The sequence below is a fragment of the Carlito syrichta genome, unplaced genomic scaffold, assembly GCF_000164805.1.
Source record: "Carlito syrichta isolate Samal-C Ts95f unplaced genomic scaffold, Tarsius_syrichta-2.0.1 Scaffold305386, whole genome shotgun sequence".
NCBI classification, from domain to species: domain Eukaryota; kingdom Metazoa; phylum Chordata; class Mammalia; order Primates; family Tarsiidae; genus Carlito; species Carlito syrichta.
In genome coordinates this window covers 603,309-623,719 of record NW_007249482.1, presented here as the reverse complement: position 1 = coordinate 623,719, position 20,411 = coordinate 603,309, and the positions used below count along the sequence as shown (strand labels likewise).

The window sequence follows — 20,411 nt, the reverse complement described above, 5'->3', positions numbered from 1 at the left end:
TCCCCAGTTACTTTCTCTCAGATGGTAACAGCAACAGGGGAACACGCTTCAAAGACAAAGTATTCAGAACTATTCATGCTGCACCAGCTCCCCCTGGTGGCAGGCTCTGGAAATCGGTCAAAACTGTTTAAATACATTTTCTATCAACATCACTCTTATTTATTTCTTCTTTAAACCACTTTCTCTTTTGTCAAGGATTCCGGTATTGACACTGAAACAGAAACCCAGGCCAGGCGCAGTGGCTCATGCCTGTAATCCCAGCACTTCGGGAGGCCGAGGCAGAAGAATCACTTGAGGTCAAGAATTCAAGACCAGCCTGGGCAACACATCAAGACACTGTCTCTACAAAAATAACTAGGCCAGGTATGGTGGCAAGTACCTGTAGTTCCAGCTACTTGGGAGGATCAACTGAACCCAGAAGTTCAGGGGTGCAGTGAGCTATAATCGTGCCACTGCACTCCAGCCTGGGTAATAGAGGAAGACTCTGTCTCCAAAACAAAAAAACAACAAAACCCCACAAAGCCAGGAGTTTGGTGCTTCAGATGATGGGCCAAGGGTACTTCCTTCCTTACCACTTCAAATTTTCTGATGGATACAAAGGCATTGTATCATCAGTACTGTCTTTCCTGCTTTCTCTTACCTCCATCTATTTCCGAGGCTCAGAAAAGCGGTGGCCCATGTATTCTCAGTCATGACCTGGCATGGAGAAACTCCAACATCAGTGACATTTAGCACCAATCTTCCCAAGACCCAGTCCATAGGTTCTAGACATGGATATTCAAACATGTCAGGTTGACCTGCTGGGCTCATGCGATCCTTCTTTAGAAATACCAGAGTGCAGTGATATCAGTCTTCAACTGTGGGGCCCCTGGTCTCCAGATAAACATACAGCTTCCTTATTCTTCCAGGAAGAAAGAAACATTCAACAAGATATCTGGAAAAGGAAAAGAGAAAAACTGACATTATCACCTCTCCAGAAAACACAAAATATCAGATTTATAAAAGACACAGAGGCACAGCAAGGGCATCTCTAACGCTTCCAAAGAGATGAGCCATGGGACAGAAAGGAGGAAAGGAGACATGAAGAAAGAAACAAAAACCAGTACCTCGTACAAGGTCTTGGTGTTCATCTTTTGAAATTCGGTCCCAGGCCTTTGGCAAAGCTTGAATGTTTGCCAAGTCTCCCCACTGGATCGAGGAAAGGAGGTACTTTCTCTTCAGGTACCTTCCTGCAAGTTAAGGACTTGCAAGAAGAAAATGAAATATGTTGAAGGGGAAAAAAAAATATCCTGGTGAGAGCTACAAGTAACTATAAAAGTGAAAAGTGCGGCTATCCTTATATTTTACCAGATGGGCAGAACTCACCAATGCAACAAATACTACCTGGACAAATCTTTACTAACAAGGCTTTGTGCCACAGGGAAAGAGGAATGAAACACTGTCCCTGAAATTTGAGATCTCACCATGGTGAGGACAAAGCCAACACAGAAGAAAGAATTGAAGTGACATCAAAGATTAACCTCAGTGGAAGTTCAGAGGCTGACTACAACCAGGTTAGAGGGTAGCAGGAATATTCCAGCTGCTAGGAAACACATAAAGGCACAGAAGTGGGGGCACATAGAATGGGGAAAGCAAATCTTCCAGTTTGGCATGGATGCCACATGTAGAAGAGGAGGAAAGGCAGTTGAAAAAGGGGTCTGAGCAGCAACACAAGGAGCCCTGAGTACCAAGGCTGGATTCTGAACGTTATCCTACTAGCAACGGTAGCTACTGCTACACAAGTACAGTCAAATTCCTACCCAAGTAACAGGATCGGAACTAGGCTTCCTGAAGATACACGGACTGAGATCATCAACTGGAGATAGCTTAGAGGGCAAGAAGCTAAAGCAGAGAAATCTGTCAAGAAGCGATGTGCGAGCAAGGGTCCAAGTGAGAGGTAGGAAACTATTGAAGCGACAGAGAGGATAGAAAAGGGAAATGCAAATGCCAGGGAAACAGACCAAAGGACCCGATGAGTGACTGTGTAACATCCCAGCACACAGCCGGTGAGCAGTAATGTAGCTGCAGCCCCTGCTCTTCCCGCCCATGTGGCTGTTACTATTACTACTGCTGCTACTACCACAACTACTGCTATTCTTGTAATTACAACAGAAAACGGTTGATTCTACAACTCAAGGAAAAGGGGGCTGAACTTGAGAGCTAGACTGAGGAGGTCAGTTTTAAGCTTAAGAGTGCAGTTCCAAGAACAATGCAGTTGCAGGCATCTACAGAAAACTGAAATTCAAGACTAGAGACAATAATGCTGGGGGATCACATGAAAGTAGAAACTTAAGCCAGAGGGTAGATTCAGGTATCAGGCAAGACTGAGAGCAAAGGCCAGAACTTTAACAGGACTTGCTGCTTTACCCCTTGCTCCCACCACCCCAAGTCTTTCCCCAGAACACAGCCAGCATGATACCATTAAAAACATAGGTCTTATCCTGTCATTCTTTTTTTATTTTTATCTTTTTGAGTTGGAGTCTCACTATGCTGCCCAGGCTGGAGTGCAGTGATACACCCATGGCTACCGCAGCCCCGACCTGCAGGGTTCATGCGATCCTTCTGCTCAGCCTTCCAAATAGTTGGAACTCTTATCTGTTATTCTTTTACTGATAATCTTCTAAGAGCTTTCTCTCTCACCCAGTAAAGGCCAAAATTCTTTCAAAGACCTTCAGGGCCCTAGTCCCATCTTGACAACCTCATCTGCTATTAGGTTCCCCCTCATACACTGCTCTAGCCACACTGGCCTCCTTGCTATTTCCTGAATCTACCGGGCATGCTCTTACCTCGGGACCTTTGCATTTGATGTTGTCTGCCTGGAACACTCTTCCCGCAAATATCCACATAGCTCCCTCTCTTACCCTCTTCAGAACTTTGTTCAAATATCACTTTCTCATGAGGGCTGCCCTGACCACCTTAATTAAAAGCACAACCCCACCCTCACTCCTCACTTTCTCTGCTGTATTTTTCTCCATCACACTTATCAGCACCCAGCATTCTATATATTTTCCTTTTTTAATGTCTGTCTCCCAGAACCTAAAACAGTTCCTGGCAGGTAGTAGCTACTCCATAAACTATCTGAGGAATGATTGTACAAAGGAATGCAGGAGGAATCCAAGTTCAGGAACCAAAGAGAACTTACCCAAGCTATGTAGTTTTCTAATCTTGTGAAAATAAAAATTTAAGACTTCTTAGAACAGCCTTGGACACTATTTGAAACGTGTACGAAGGATACGAACTTCGATAGTGTCTCTCAATATCTTGCAACCATTCCAACATGTCAGCCACAGAGGGGCTTACAGCTGAAGGCTGCAGGACAACATCAATGCCAACTATATCTGCGTGTTGCTCATAGATCTGAAACACTCGCTCCACTTGCCTGCTGACTGTGTCCCGCACCTTGAGGAGGGTGGCTCTGAAAGAAAGAGTTTGACATTAGGTAATACCAAGAGAAAGGTATAAGGCAAAGTCCCTCAACTTTGGCACTGTATATAAATAGAGAGAGTTAGGGTCTCACTCTGTCATCCAGGCAAAGTTCCTCAACTTTGGCACTACTGATATAGATCTATAGATATAGATTAGATATAGTCATATGGATATAGACATAGATACAGATATAGATATATAGATATAGATATAGATATAGATATATGTAGAGTTAGGTCTCACTCTGTTATCCAGGCAAAGTCTCTCAACTTTGGCACTACTGATATATAGATATATATGTTGAGTTAAGGTCTCACTCTATCATTCAGGTTGGAGTGCAGTGGCACAATAATGTCTCACTACAGCTTCAACCTCCTGGGATCAAGCAATCATTCTGCCCCAGCCTCCTCAGTTGCAGGGACTATGCCTAGCTGATTTTTTTCTTTTTTTGGTTTTTTGGTTTTGCTTTTTTTTTTGCAGAGACAAGGTCTCACTATGTTGCCTGTGCTGGTCTCAAACTCCTGGCTCAAGGAATCCTCCTACCTCGGCCTCCCAAAGTGCTGGGATTACAGATGTGAGCCACTGCACCTAGCCCTAATATTTTATGACTCGCTGTTGTGGAGGACAGCCCAGTCCATCATAGGATGTTTAGGAATATTTCTGCCTGGATGACAGGACCATGCCACCAACTTCCCCAAGTTATAACAGTCAATGTCTTTATACGTTACTAAATGTCCCCTCATAGAAAAACTACCCCAATCAAGACCACTGCTCTAAGGAAATTAGTGACGGTGCCTTGAAGGCAAGGGTGGTTCAAAAATCAAGAACTGGCTTAAAGATGGAGAGGCTGAAGAAGCTATATGGCTCTCAAAGAGTGTGATAAGACTGGTTACCAAATAAAGACCAAGGGGCTTTTCTGGGGCTGCCATAAAACAGCATAAGGAGAGCAAATGCTCACTCATAGTCCCATACCATGTATGCGAAAAGGAAATAAACAAGAGGAAATGGAAACAACACACCAGTATTATCCACATGCTCCCAAGCCCCATCCTAGTAAATTCCTGAATGGTAAAGTTTGGGTTCTGGATGCACGCAGATTACTGTGGACCTCAGGAAAGTTATTTATTCTCCCTCAAGTATAACATCAGCCTCTTTCCCTCACTGCACATTCTAAGTACCTAGAACAGAAACTGTCAAATATAACGACATTTGCTCAATGAATGAAAAAGGTTATAATAAAGATTAAATGCAATAATGCATAAAAGTGCTTCGGGCAGTGCCAATCTTATGGTAAATATCATTATTACTTAATTGGTGACTCCAATGGGCCCAGCTAAGACAAAGAAAAATGTTTGCTCATGACTCACAATGAAAAAAATAGACTTAAGGCAAGACACAGTGGCTTACACTTATAATCCCAACACTATGGGAGGCCAAGGCAAGAGGACTGCTTGCACCAAGGAGTTCAACACCAGCCTGAGCAACATAGCAAAACCTCACTTCTACCAAAAAAAAAAAAAAAATTAGCCAGGCATGGTGGCATGCACCTGTTGTACCAGCTACTCAGGAATCTGAGGCAGAAGGATTGCCTGAGCCCAAGAGGCTGTGGTGAGCCTTAATCATACCACTGCACTCCAGCCTGAGTGACAGAGTAAGACCTTGACCCCATCCCCGCAAAAAGAAAAAATAGACTTAAGCTCTATTTCCTTGTACATTGTGATCAGCCTTTAACAAACGTACCGCCATAGTACCAGATGTAGATAGCAGGGAAGGTTGTGGGGGGGCAACAAGGGGTAAAAGGCCATTTCTGTACTTTCCACTCAATTTTGCTGTGAACCTAAAACTTCTCTAAAACATAAAGCTTATTAATGCTTTAAATATATCACTTAGTGGTTCTTCATATATTCACAAAGCTATGCAATCATCACCACCATCTAATTCTGGAACATATTCCTTATCTCAAAAAAGAAACCCTGCATTCATTATAGTCAATCCCCATTCCCCCTCCCTCCAGTCTCTGGCAACCACCAGTTACTTTGTCTTTATGGATTTGCCTATTCTTAACATCTCATGTAAATGGAATCCTAATAGGTAATCTTTGGTGGCAGGTTTATTTCATTTAGCATGTTTTCAAGGTTCATCCATGTGTACCATGTTATAGTATAGTCTTTCCTCAGCATTTACAGGGAATTGGTTCTAGGATGCCCCCACAAATAATAAAATTCACAAATGTTCAAGTTTTTTAAAAATATAAAATGGTATAGTATTTGCATATCATCTACACACACACCTTCCCATATACTTTAAATCATGGCTAAATTACTTATAAGACCTCATACAATGTAAATGCTATGTAAATAGTTGCCATACTCTATTATTTAGGGAATAATGACAAGAAGAAAGTCTATACATATTCAGTACAGACACAACCATTTCTTTTTTTTCCTGCCCCCATCTGTGGTTGGTTGAGTCCACAGATGCAGAACCCATGGATATGAAAGGCCAATTGCACTTAATTATTTCTTATGGCTGATTAATATTCCATTGTGCAGATATAACACATTTTGTCTGTTGATAGACATTTGGGTTAAGGCCACCTTTTGGCTATTCTGAATAATGCCAATTTCCATGGAGTTGTTAAACTACTACTACCAATCAGGGAGTTAACCTCTACAGAAACTGTCTATGACCAAGCAAGAGGTTCTTGGGGATTTCTGCCTTCATTCCTCACCAAAGTCCCCTCAATTCAGAGACAAGAGGCAGCTCTATAGTGACCATAACCCTCTACACAGCTTATCCAGTTTCATGAGCTGGCTTACCTCTCCAATCTCAGCTCTTATCACCCCCTGGTCCAGCCATACTATTCTTTTTTTTGAGTTGGCGTCTCACTCTGTCACCCAGACTGGAGTGCAGTGGCCGCTCCTGGCCACTGCAGCCTCGACCTGCTGGGCTCCAGCAATCCTTCTGCCTCAGCCTTCCAGTAGCTGGAACTACAGGCGTGCGCTACCACGCCCGGCTAATTTTTTGATTTATTGTAAAGATGAGGTCTTGCCAAGTTGTCCAGGCGGGTCTCGAACCCGTGGGCTCAGGCAATCCACTCACCCAGCCTCCCAAAGTGCAGGATTACAGGCTGAGCCACCAAGCCCGGCTCAGCCATACTATTCTTTGTGCAACACCAGTCATACCCACCTCTTCAGGTTTTTTATACCACTTCTTCCCAGAAGCTTTTCCCCTTCTCATAGGCTGCACTTATCACTATCTTAGAACATACCACAACATAATGTATTTGACTGACTGTTAATCTCTTCTATTCAACGAAGAACAGGAACTGAATCTGGTTCATTGTCATATTCCCAGCACCCTGTGCTTGACATCTCATAGGTGCTTCATAAATGTACATTGTACAAAAGAACGGTTCCCATCTTTGACAGTTTCCTATTAGGCCATGGTACAGACTCTATACACCGAACTTTCTTTTGTTCTGGGTCAAGGAAAAGCCACACATGCCCTGTCTTTTCTCTGTCCTCAATAATCCATAACTCTGACAATAACCATAAATCAGAGCCTGGAGACATGCTACTCCTGGGCACAGAGATATGAATGCCCAGCAAAACAAAGTGGTGGTAAAAGCCCTGGCTTTGGTGTCAGGCATACTTGAATTCAAATTTACAAGTTGTGTGGCCATGAGTAATCTACTTAAGCCTCAGTTTCCTCGCCTGCAAAATGGATTTAAGCAAGGTTAAATTGCAGATGTGTTGAAAGCACCATATGAGATAACGTATGTAAAACTCTTAGCTCTGGCACCACTAAGTTTACAACAAGCTCCGCATTGCCTTTGACCCAAGAAAACCACAGAGGAGGGCTAATAAGCTTTCTCTACTTCTTTTCTGTTCTGCTTTTGCGACTTCTACTAAGCCCACCACTGCCATGCCTAGCCTCTGACACCTGAGAGGTCCCCCTGCCACTTGGAAGGCAGCGAAGGCTGAGACACTTCCAAACGCCGTGCTTTCGAGGAGGGGGAAAAATGCCTTTGACTGGTCCTAGCTACTTATAAGACATCCAGTTTTTAGCCGGGCTCGGTGGCTCAGCCTGTAATCCCGTGCCTTTGGGAGGCTGAGGTGAGTGGGTTGCCTGAGCCCGCGGGTTCGAGACCTGCACTCCAGTCTGGGCGACGGAGTGAGACTCTAACTCAAAAAAAAGACATCCAGTTTTTAAATCTCTCCGCCAAAACGACGTAGCCCCTTACAGCTTCTCCCCGAGCTGGTCCAGAACTGCATCACCGGCCGCCAGCTGCTTGCGTCTCAGCCGCTCCTTCAAGTCGGGGAAGGCCCGGAGCGCCGGCAGCTCCTCCCAGCGCAGGCTGTGCGCGGCCTGCAGCTGCTCCGCCAGGCTGCCGAGGGAGGCCAGCAGAGGCTGGCAGTCCCGCACGGCGCTCTGCCACAGGCCCTGCTGCTCCTCCACCACCGGAAAGCACTTTCTCAGGGCCTCCTGCACGGCAAGCAGAGGCCGGTCTGGAGTCATCTTCTGTTTAAAAAAAAAAGAAAGAAAGAAAGAAACGGCGTCACGGTGCCAGGCCAGCAGAGGATGCACTGGGTGGAGGTGGGCATCATCTCTGTCCTCGGACAGGAGCTCGCGCGACGCATCGTCTCACCTTCAGAAGAGGGTCCGAAGGGAGAACCTGGCTCCTGCCTCCGCAAGGGGTCCTGGCTATCGTTCGGAGGCGTCTCTAGAATAGGAAAGTCTCCTGCTTGAGGATCAGATTTCGCGGGGCTCCAACGCTGTTTCCCTTCCCTGCCGGTAGCGTCTCTGAATCAGTGGGAAAACTTAAGAGCGAAGGCAGCCACGCCTGAGAAGCTGCCGGGGCCGCCACCAAGTGCCCGCCTGCTCGCTCTGCGCCTGCTCAAAAGCGAACACCCTCGACAGCGCAACTTCAGGCCTGGGGGCTACTGAGTCGCGAAGGCGTGTCGGCGACCGCAACGAGCTCTGGGTACTGCAGTCCTACGTGTGGACGGGTTGCCGGGCTGTGAGGCTTCCCTGTGATTGGATGTTGGAACCGCCCTCCCACCGCGACTTCACATTCGTACGCACGTGGCTGTTTGAACTGGACAGCGGCTGTGGAACGTCCCGGTAGCCACGGAACAAATTTCTCTCAGCTTGCACCTTCAGCTGAGCCTTAATGACACTGTTTTGAGATTGTGTGGCACAATCAACTGGCAAAAGCTAGTGATTCACAGGCTCCTGCCATGTGGTAACTCTGGATAAGATGCAGGTGGAGGGCCGGGCTCGGTGGCTCAGCCTGTAATCCCAGCGCTGTGGGAGGCCGAGGTGAGTGGATTGCCTGAGCCCGCAGGTTTGAGACCCGCCTGGGCAACTTGGCGAGACCTCATCTCTACAATAAATCAAAAATTAGCCAGGAGGGCTAGAGCACGCCTGTAGTTCCAGCTACTTGGAAGGCTGAGGCGCAAGAATTGCCAGGGCCCAGCAGATCGAGGCCGCAGTGGCCGGGAGCGGCCACTCCAGTCTGGGTGATAGAGGAGACTCCAACTCAGAAAGAAAAAAAAAAAGATGCAGATGGACATCCTAGGTTCCCAGGGAAGTCGGGCCCATTGGGGTGAAGCCCTGAGACACAGAGGCCAGGAAACCCAACTTGCCCAGCATTCACACTTGCTGGGGGGGAAATCCACATTTCATACGGAGTTGTCATCGCCTCTAATCTTGGCCATCTAGATGGAGACCCTCAGGGAGTCACCCCTACCCACTGCCCAGGACTGATCCCGGGCGGAAGAACGACTTTCAGATACTTGTAGCATCTGGAGCAATAAGCCAGGGTGGAATAGAGAGAGGAGACCTTCCAGGAAGGACCAGGTTTGCCGGGCTCCTGCCTGGGCTGCTCTGTCCCCAAGCCTGCTGTGCCCATCAGGAGCCTGTCTGGCAACTTCGTATGTGCCCTCGACTGGTTCTGAACGGGGGGGAGGTAACACTATTTATCCCTTCCCTCACCCACATGCACACTCAAACACAGACACGACCCCTCTGACTTGGCTTCAGGCGAATCCACAGGGTGAAGAGCATCAAACCCAAAAGTCACAAACCTGTCAAGAGCTCACCTGTCTGGCTGTCCAGTCGCCCTCCGGCCTCGAGACTTGGGCTACAGCCCTGATGCCTGGAGCCTTCGGCACTGGCCTCTAGCCCTGCTGAGCCTCAGGACAAGCCCTGAGCCATCCAACCCATTGGCCGTGGGGAGCTGTCAAGATGCACAGTTAGCACCTCGGACAGGAAAGCGGCTCGGCGGGGCTCGCCGTCTACATGCTCGTTCTCAGGCCCACGGTCAGGACACCCAGAGCTGCCTTCTGCCCTGAGCTCCCTGGAGTCTGGCTGCCGCGGCTCCTGCTGCAGTCACTATCGGGGCGCGTAAGAGCCGCCAGCGCGGAGCCACTAGTTACACCTGGAGTCCTGGCTGTGGCTCCGCAGACGTCAGGGGCCCGCGCTGCACTCCCGGCCGAGGCTCCAGGACGCAAGCCTGGAGCGTGTCTACTGTGGAGTGAGGGGCGGGAAGGCTGGCCCTTTCTGTTGCTCAGACTGGCCGGAGGCTGGCGCGGGCTGGGGTGCCCACCACAAAGCCAGCTCCCCAGTCCACCCACTCACTGGTGCCCACCCCACTCTCCTGTCATTCCGTCCCGGACCCGGCCTCTTCCAAACCCTGCCAGGGTTGCTGCCCCCACCGACCCTTCCACTTGCCCCAAGTTTCCTCTGCTCGGCCCGGGACGTGGGGAGCCCTCATGAGCGCCGAGGTCGACAGCAATCTGTCAGTAGGCCACCATGAGTGCGGCGGCCCCTCGGCTGCTCAGAGGCTGCCAGACCAGACAGCCCAGCCGCAGCGGACAGCTGGCCTGGCGGCAGCTGTCCACAACCCCCAAGTGCTTCGACTTTCTGGGGCCACCGCAAGACCTGCCAGGTGTAGTAATTCGTAGCCCGCCAGGGTCAGAGGTGGAGACGCGGGGAAGGAGGGGGGGCGAGACTTGGACCACAACTCCCAAGAGGCTCCGCGGCAGCGGCCGCTCTGACGCACGAAGGCAGTAGGGGGCGCTGCGGACGGAGGACCGCGGGTCGGCAGGAACTTGGGTGTGATTGGCTGTTGTGGAACCGTCCTAAGACTGCGGCTTCTCATTGGCCAGACTGTGGCAGTGGAGTTTGAATTGGGTGGCGGTTAGCTGCAGCTGGCCCAGCGAGGAGGTTTTTCTCCTCTCCTATTTTGGGACCACAGGTACGTGTCTGGCGACTTCTTTACGCCCAGACCGCGAAGCGGGGTGGATACCAGTCACCCCACCTCGCTCCCACGCGGCTCCTGTTTTTCCTCCGCTCCCCGCAATCTCCACCGAAGCGCCATGGCCCCTAGGAAAGGTAGCAATCGTGTGGCCAAGACCAACTCCTTACGGAGCCGGAAGCTGGCCTCCTTCCTTAAAGACTTCGACCGTGAAGGTAAGCGGCAGAGCCGGGCCGTCGCGGCTACCTGGGGCGTTCGCGGTGTACTGGCGGGTTGGGACGCGGGCGGCACGGATTCGCCCTTCCAGTGACCGGTGTCTCGTGGGTTCTGCCCTCTCGCAGTGGAAATACGAACCAAGCAAATTGAGTCAGACAGACAGAACCTGCTCAAGGAGGTGGATAACCTCTACAACATCGAGATCCTGCGGCTTCCTAAGGCTCTGCGCGAGATGAACTGGCTCGACTACTTCGGTAAGAGCTGCTAGAGTGTCCCCAGAACCTGGAGCCCCTCTGTGCTTATCTAACTCCCTTCAGGAAGGACTCGCTCAGTGTCACTTCTTAATGAGGTCTAACAGGATTACTTATGGAAAATTACAGCCCTCCCGCTCCCTGCCACTCCCTATCGCTCCCTATCTCACGTCCCTGCTTCATTTCCCCCCCATCATTTTCTCTAAAGGCCTAGCTAGCAAATATTTTAAGCTATTGAACCAGAGGGTTCTGTGTTCGACAACTCTGCTGTTCTAAGAAAACTATAATGGGGAAACTGGATTCCAAAAAATTTTATTTATGGAAACACTAAAATGTGTTTCACATAATTTTCACATGATAAAATATTTTCTGGATCTATACATATATACACAAATACGTGTATATATACATACATCTATACTATAGATATATGATACGAGAGGGGATCCCCCCAACAAAAGCAATTATCTTTTGGAGGGCTAGGCTTTTCCCACTAGGTAAGTGTTTAGGAACCCATCAGCATCAGTGTACCAGCTAGCTTGTTGTAAGAGGCTGCAATCGACATCCGTGAACTTTTTTTGGGAGATTCTTTCAGTGCATTTGCCTGTTTCATTATGGGTGATTTATGAGCACACCTACCCACACTCAGAATGTTCAGCAGTTTTTGACCGAAAAATAAAATGATACCTTTGCCCCACCGTTCCTATTCACCCAATCTCACCCTGAGTGACTCTTTTTGATGCCCTTTTATTTTGGAAAAAGTCCTCAAAGGGAAATTGTTGCCACTGTGGAAGAGGTGAAACCAAAAACAGCAGAAGCACTAAAAGGCATCAAAATTAACGAGTTCAAAAACTGTTTTGAGCAATGGAAAAAGCACCTTGATAGGTGTATTGCATCAAATGGAGAGTACTTTGTAGGTCCCTGAAGTTTAAATATTTAAGAATAGAGGTGGGCACAGTGGCTCATGCCTGTAATCCAAGGGTTGCCTGAGCCCATGGATTCAAGACCAGCCTGGGCAACTTGGTGAGACCTAAAATAAATCAAAAAATTAGCTGGGCGTGGTAGTGCATGCCTGTGGTTCCAGCTACTTGGAAAACTGAGGTGGAAGGATCGCCTGAGCTGTGGTGGACATGAGTCTGAGCATGCCACCGCACTCCAACCTGGGTGGCAGAGTGAGACTCCCAACTCAAAAAATAAAAAATAAACAAATAAACATGTAAGAATAAAAATACAATTTTTAAAATAAATAAATTCCATTTTTGGGGGGTCCCCTCATATATATATCTTTATCCGGACCATTTAAAATGAATGAATAAATGACCTGGGTTGTTAACCAGAGCTCAAATGGTAGAATAACCCTAGCAGTTCTTTTGCTAGCTTATGAAAATTACCAACTTAAAAATGGACAAGTCAGTTTTCCTGGCCAGAAAAAAAATCCCAGCCTGTTACCCCACTCCCTTGTTCAAACTCCAAAGAAATGCAAGAGGCTATGCTTTCTCCTGGGTTACCTTAACCTTTTCTGATTTCCTTAGTATTAATTACCCAGTACGTAGTCTCTTTCCTGGGTAGAAACACATTTTCTGCTCACATATTAGACTTTTAATGATCCTTTTGACTTGCCCTTTTATTAAGCCATTCGTTCACTCATTTCTACAAATATTGAGCATGAGTCAGTAACAGTGTTAGATGCTGAAGATGCACTGGGTAATAAATAGACATTGTCCCTGCTCTCAGCATACAGATTAGTGGGAAAGGGCTATTTTAATTTTTATTTTATTTTATTTTATTTTGAGTTGGAGTCTCACTCCATTGCCCAGGCTGGAGTGCAGTGGCACGCTCACAGCCACCCCAGCATCCACCTGCTGGGCTTCAGTGATCTTTCCGCCTCAACCTTCCAAGTAGTGGGAACTACAAATGTGAGCTACCACGTCCGGCTATTTTTTATTTTATTGTCTCTACAATAAATAAAAAAACTTAGCAGGGCATGATGGCACACACCTATAGTTCCAGATACTTGGAAGGCTGAGGTGGAAGGATTACCTGAGCCCAGCAGGTCAAGGCTGCAGTGGCCGTGAGGGTGTCACTGCACTCCAGCCTGGAAAACAGTGAGACTAAAAAAAAAAAAGACATTTAAACAACTTTGAGTCATCGTTGGGTACGATGAGAGTGAGCAACTAACTCAGCACTTTGCAGCAATCTGCTGAGATAGAAAAATAAGCAGTCTGAAGTTGATATATGAGCTGAGTTTTGAAGGAAAAGAACTTGGAGAAAGAATAGATTAGATGGTGAAGGTCCTTGAATGTTAGACTAAGTGCTGGACCAGTTTTAGAAAGATAAATGGTAGGCAAGATGATTTATTGTTAAAATCTAAGAGTAACTAAATAAAATGTTCTTTTTAAAGCCCTTGGAGGAAACAAGCAGGCCCTCGAAGAGGCAGCAACAGTAAGTGACCTGTCCTATTTTTAAGCTGTTGGTTAGTTCTTAAGTCAAGACTAGTCACAGAATCCAAACATTGGGTGCTTACTGTGGAAGAGGTTTCATAAGAAGACATCGTCTGTTTGTGTCAACTGTTTGACTCAACTCCATTAGAGTGGAGTCAAAAGCTGAGTACGTGCGGCTAAAATAGTTCCAAGCCCTATTTTGGGCAGGTTTCTTGTAGTCTTTTGCCCTGAACTCTACAGGAGAAGTAGAAAGGCTCAAGCCCAAGTTCCTTTAAGCTCCTGGATCATTACACTGAAACCTGGCCTGCTAGATGACAAAGAGATGTTTTACCAAGCCATACTGTAGAAGCATGCTCTTGCTTGGGACTCAGTACTCCCCAACCCTTCTCACCTTCTTTCTAGCATCAGTACCAGGATCTAAGGCAGTAAGATGGGGAGGCAAAATAAAGACTTTAGATCTGGACTGTCTAACAATAGGCACCAGGCACATGCAGCCATTTCAATTAATTAAAATTAAGAATTTTACCCAGTGTGGTGGCTCACACCTATAATCCCAGCACTTTGGGAGGTCAAAATAGGAGGATTGTTTGAGGCCAGAAATTAGACCAGCCTGGGCAAACATAGTGAGACCTGTCTCTACCACACACACAAAAATATTATTTTTTTTAAAAAATAGATTTTCCTCAGACATACTAGTCACATTTCAGATGTTCAGTCGCCACATGTGACTAGCAGCTACTGCATCATTCTACAGAAATAGGCCATTACTTCTCTGCAGAAAGTTCTGTTGGATAGTTTTGGGAGCTACTCTATTCAGAGAAAGAAAGAGAGAGAGAGAGTGTGTGTGTGTGTGTGTGTGTATGTGTATGTGTGTTCGTACATGCATTTATATCTGTCTGGGGAGAAAGTTCACTGTAGCGTTCATCAAATTTAAAAAGGGAACCCCAAAATCAACATCTTTCATTTCTTTTTTTTTTTTTTTTTTTCTTGAGTTGGAGTCTCACTTCATCGCCCAGGCTGGAGTGTACCAGCTGGGCTCAGGCGGTCCTTTCGCCTCAGCCTTCCAAGTAGCTGGAACTACAGGCTTATGCTACCATGCCCGGCTAATTTTTTTAAATTTATTTATTGTAGTGACGAGGTCTCATCAAGTTGCCTGGTCTGGTCTGGTCTCTAACCCGCGGGCTCAGGCAATCCACTTGCCTTGGCCTCCCAAAGTGCTGGGATTACAGGCTGAGCCACTGAGCCTGGCCAACATCTTTAGTTTCATTTGAGATCTCTGGGTTTGAAAGAGTTTGACTACAGAGGGCACATGGTAGCACTGGCTAGCAGAGCTCCACTAGCTTTAGAAGTTGAAGGTAATAAGTTGATTGTGTGCCAGATGTGGTGGCTCATGCCTGTAATCCCAGCACTTTGGAAGGTGGAGGCGAGAGAATTGCCTGAACCCACGAGTTCGAGACCAGCCTGGACAATATGGCGAAACCTTGTCTCTACAATAAATCAAAAAATTAGCAGGGAGTGGTGGTGCATGCCTGTAGTTCCAGCTACTTGGAAAGCTGAGGTGGAAGGATCACCTAAGCCCAGCAGGTTGAGGTTGCGGTGGCCATGAGTGTGCCACTGCCCTTCAGCTGGGGTGACAGAGTGAAACTCCAACTCAAAAAAAAAAAAAAAAAGCCAGTTGTAGAGTTTACAGTAAATATTGCAGGAGAGGGGTGGGGATTATTAACCCTCTACACATACCCTGCTCTAATGTTTCAAAAGAATTATTGCTGAGCTGAATTACACTAATTAGCTAATGTATCTCTGTCTTTTTAAATTAATCAGACATACAGAATTTCTAATGTAATATGAAAGATCCAGTGTTATCACACCGAGTTGAGAGAGTTTTAGCTTTAGTTAATGTGATTTAAAACCCAGGAAAGGAGCCGGGCTTGGTGGCTCAGCCTGTAATCCCGCGCTTTGGGAGGCTGAAGTGAGTGGGTTGCCTGAGCCCGTGGGTTCGAGACCCGCCTGGGCAAGTTGGCGAGACCTCATCTCTACAATAAATCAAAAAAATTAGCTGGGCATGGTAGCGCGTGCCTGTAGTTCCAGCTACTTGGCAGGCTGAGGCAGAAGGATCACTGGAGCCCAGCAGGTCAAGGCTGCGGTAGCCGGGAGCGGCCACTGTATTCCAGACAAGAGTGAGATTCCAACTCAAAAAATAAAATAAAACCCAGGAAAGGAATGAAGCAGAATATGTAAAAGCTCTTAATTAGGAAGCATGTTGGAGGTTCCCAAGACCTCCTCTAGGTTTGGTGAGTCCCTAGGAGGACTCACAGGGCTCAGCACACAACCATACTCATGGCAATAATTGATCACAATGAAAGGATACAAAGCAAAATTAGCAAAGGGTAAAAATGCATAAGGCAAAGTCCAGAGGAAGCCAGGCACAAGCTTCCAAGAGTTCAGTCCCAGGAGAGTCACATAGGACATGCTTGATTCAACCTGTGAAATGTTGTCTACCAAAAAAGCTCATTAGAGACTTGATGCCCACAGTTTTTACTGGGAACTGGTCATGTAGGCATCCTCTGCCTAGCATGTATCATTTCCAGAAGGAAAAGCAGGTCTTCAGCATAAACCACATTGTTTGCATAAAGTTTAGGCACAGTGAGGCATTCTTATCGAGGAATGATGGGAAACTTCCTGAAATTCAGCTTCCCAGATGCCAACCAAGACCAACCTTGCAAACAGACCTTTCTACATATATCAGTCTCAGGCCTGCTATGTTAACTCTTCTGCACATAAGTGTTCAGTGGCCTGCCACCAGTGATAATTTCATAACATGCCAGTTGTTTCAAGGGATAGCAGAAAGTTGGCAGGAATACACCACTTTCTATTCCATCAACCATGGCAGGCATCATAGCAGTGTTTCTTGCTGAGCTAGGACTGCTTCATAATCCTTCTCTGAGCACTTTAAGTAGTCCCTACCAATCCAGAGATGAAACCTATGCCATTCCAAGCCTGTACTAGTTATCTGGTATTTACATTTGTTGTATGAGGAAAGAAATCCAAATCATGCCTGCTTTTTGTAGTGCCCATAGACATGGGTAGTCACCACTGTGAAAAAAATCTAATTTAAATGGTGACTGGAAGTCTTTTTGAAAATCTCAGGAGCATCATGGAAACCTTATTGGAACCCTGTAGACTTAAAAGAGAGAGAGAGAGAAGTCTGACACAGCACCAAGAGTTGTAGAAAATGTGGGTCATTAGGAACTTTGCAGATAAGGTATAAACAAGTACAACCACTTTGGAAAATGATCTGGAGTAATATCAAGGCTGACCATTTTTTGTGAACATTTCTAGATTTTTTTTTTTTTTTTTTTGAGTTGGAGTCTCACTCTGTTGCCCAGACTGGAGTGCCGTGGCCACTCCCAGCCACCGCAGCCTCGACCTGCTGGGCTCCGGCGATCCTTCCGCCTCAGCCTTCCAAGTAGCTGAAACTACAGGTGCGCGCTACCATGCCCGCTAATTTTTTTATTTATTGTAGAGATGAGGTCTCACCAAGTTGCCCAGGCAGGTCTAGAACCCACGGACTCAGGCAATCCACTCACCTCAGCCTCCCAAAGCACTGGGATTACAGGCTGAGCCACCGAGCCCAGCTGCTGACCATTTTTGTAACCTACAACCCTGGCATGCCCTAGGTAAGGGTAGAGCCAAGAGAAAATGTGGACAGGTGTATCAGACACATGTAAAACAGTTCAAAGTAGCAGTGTTTGTAACAGCAAAAATCTATTGATGGGAGGATGAATAAATCCATTGTGGAATCACATGGTGGGAGATTATTTATATAGCAGTAGAAACAAGTTTACTATAACCACAGATGGTGGGCAAAAACAGGCCAAAAAAAAAAAAAAGTTTAGATAAACACACTTGTGGAAAACCATGTATGTATATGTGTGTATATATACACATACTTTTTATTAAGCAAATTGAATGATAGTGGTTACTTCTGGGGAATGATTGGAATAGACTGGTTATCTTTGAGGGAAGAGACAAGGAAATAGAACAGAGAACATTGCTAGAAATAAGATATTAGTAATGTTTTAGGTCTTGGGTTGTGTGGTGGGTATATGGGAGTTTGCTATATTGTATTATAACTAACATTTAACAATTGTTTGTTATGTATCAAAGAATAGTTTTGTAAAATTGTTTTTCATCTTAAAATATTCCTCATATTTGGTGAAATACACCTGGTACTTTCTGGTTATGTTTGACACAGGCTGACCTGGATATCACTGAAATAAATAAACTAACAGCAGAAGCTATTCAGACACCTTTGAAATCAGCTAAAAGTGAGTACTTTTCAAAACCTCTTGTTGAATGGAGCCTACTGATATGCAGGGTGTTTGGTTAGCTGCTGAGGCAGGGCCTCCTTGGTCAAGACTCTTCCCTTTAATGTCTGGTCTTCAATCTCATAAATCCAAAAATTTGCTGCTGCATTCAGTTCATTATGTGCAGAACTGATACTAACCAAGCTCATAAGACCCACGTGTGAGCTAAAGTAGAACTAAAAGGAGAAAAAAGAAACTGTGCTAAAAACCAAACTGTTGCCTGCTTGCTTTCCTCTGTGCTAGATGACAAGATGTAGAGAAGTGTTAGAAGACCGATAATACCAACTGAGATGCTCCCTGATATAATCAGCAGGGTTGAAAGAATTGTGAAAGGAACAACTTTTTCAGCATGCAATTCCGAGTTACTCAATATAGCAACCTATCCATGTAAAATCATCTTACGTGCATGTCTCACACTCTGAGAAACCCTGTCTTATAGGAAAAGTCATATGGGAAACTGGGTTGTGACTAGTGAGCATGGAATCAAGTCAGGATGAATTATGACATGGACTTAATTTCACTGTCATTAAGCTATGGTAGAGATGCATCCAACTCTTTTAAGAATAGTCTTGACCCATGGCAAGATTTCAGGGTTGCCCACTAGGGCACCCTCTGTACTGGGTAGATCCACAAACACTGGGTCTCACTCTGTCACCCAGGCTGGAGTTCAGTGGCATGATCATGATCATGGCTCACTGCAGCATCAACCTTCTGGGCTCAGGCAATCCTTCTGCCTCAGCCTCCTAGTAACTGGAACTACAGGCATATACCACCATGCCCGGCAAATTTTTTAATTTTTTTGTGGACACTAGGTCTCACAATGTTGCCCAGGCTGGTTTTGAACTCCTGGACTCAAGCAATCCTCCCCTTTCGGCCTCCCAAAGTACTGTGATTATAGATGTGAGCTACTGCACCAGACTCACTGTCCACTTCTCATTCCGATTTGCCTTTTATCAGAACTGCTATGTAGAATGAAGAAAGCATGATGAGTTTTTTGCTTTCCTAGTGTTAGTCCAGTCAGTAGCCTCCCTGAAGTTATGACATAATTAGACTTGGATGTTCCTAGAGCTCCTCAGCCACCTATTTATAATCTTTTAGGTCAATTTGGGTCATTTCTATAGTTAGGTAACTGTCAACAGTTAAAATTGTTTTTGTAGACTGGGTGCGGTAACTCATGCCTATAACCCCAGCACTTTGGGACACCGAGGTGAGAGGATTGCCTGAGCCCACGGGTTCCAGACCAGCCTGGGCAACTTGGTGAGACCTCATCTCTACAATAAATCAAAATGTTAGCCGGGCATGGTAGTATGTGCCTGTAGTTCCAGCTACTTGGAAGGCTGAGGAGAAAGGATCACCTGGGCCCAGCAGGTTGAGGTTGCAGTGGCTGTGAGCGTGCCACTGCACTCCAGCCTGGGTGACAGAGTGAGACTCCAAGTCAATAAATACATTTTAAAAAATTGTTTTTGTGCCCTGGACCTGAAGACCACCTGACTTTGACTACATGTAAGCTTTTTTCTCCCCCCATTTTTTTAAGACATGATTTTACTCTGTCACCCCAACTGAAGTGCAGTGGTACAATCATGACTCCCTCAGTTTCCAACTTATGGGCACCAGTAATTCTCTTGCCTCAGCCTCCTGAGTAGCTGGAACTATAGTGCATACCACCACATCAGGCTGATTTTTCTTTCTTTTCTTTTTTTTAGAGGCAGGGTCTTGCTTTTATTGCTCAGACTTGTCTTGAACTCCTGGCCTCAAGCAATACTCACCCCTTAGCGTCCCAAATTGCTGGGATTATGGGTGTGAGCCACCACACACAGTTTTTTTTTTTTTTTTTTTTAAGATAAATATATGGCCGGGCTCGGTGGCTCAGCCTGTAATCCCAGCACTTTGTGAGGTTGAGGTGAGTGGATTGCCTGAGCCCGTGGGTTCGAGCCCAGGCAACTTGGTAAGACCTCATCTCTATAATAAATAAAAAAATTAGCCAGGCATGATGGCGCACACCTATGGCTTCAGCTACTTGGAAGGCCCAGCCTGGGTGACAGTGAGACTCTGACTCAAAAAAACAAATCAACCAACCAAAAAAAGCATGTATTGTTATTTAATCTGTCCAAAATTCAGCTGACAAAAAAAGCTTAAAAGTAATATGGTTCCACCTCTCCCCTTGATTAAATATCTTGAGATATTATATATTTAATACACATAAAAATAGCAAGCACGCTTTCAGTGGAGCCTCATAGTGTCCCCTAAAGTAACTGCTCCCTGTTAATTACTCTGATTAGTTTGCTTTGTCTTTTTTAACTGTCACCTTTATTTTGAGTCTATTTCTTTTATATTTATTTATATATATGTGTGTATATATATATATATATATATATATATTTTTTTTTTTTTTTATATATATAAAAAA

At 45.9% G+C, this 20,411-nt stretch overlaps 2 protein-coding genes across 2 annotated transcripts in view; one reads left to right on the top strand and one right to left on the bottom strand.

The window, feature by feature from the left end:
• Nucleotides 1–864: 864 nt before the first annotated feature.
• Nucleotides 865–8,208, bottom strand: CUNH1orf109 (chromosome unknown C1orf109 homolog). Its single transcript, XM_008061651.1, has 5 exons — nt 8,117–8,208; nt 7,712–7,989; nt 3,275–3,454; nt 1,107–1,225; nt 865–934 (listed from the first exon to the last, which is right to left on the bottom strand). Exons 2-5 carry the CDS (start codon nt 7,984–7,986, stop codon nt 897–899), a joined length of 612 nt encoding a protein of 203 aa, XP_008059842.1. The 5' UTR covers nt 7,987–7,989; nt 8,117–8,208; the 3' UTR covers nt 865–896.
• A 2,569-nt stretch (nt 8,209–10,777) lies between these two features.
• CDCA8 (cell division cycle associated 8) overlaps nt 10,778–20,411 on the top strand; it is a 16,405-nt gene continuing 6,771 nt past the window's right edge. Inside the window, exons 1-4 of the mRNA XM_008061650.2 lie at nt 10,778–10,944; nt 11,071–11,199; nt 13,598–13,638; nt 17,893–17,965. Coding sequence (XP_008059841.1) covers nt 10,851–10,944; nt 11,071–11,199; nt 13,598–13,638; nt 17,893–17,965 — 337 coding nt within the window. The 5' untranslated portion in view covers nt 10,778–10,850. The remainder of the gene's footprint in view (nt 10,945–11,070; nt 11,200–13,597; nt 13,639–17,892; nt 17,966–20,411) is intronic.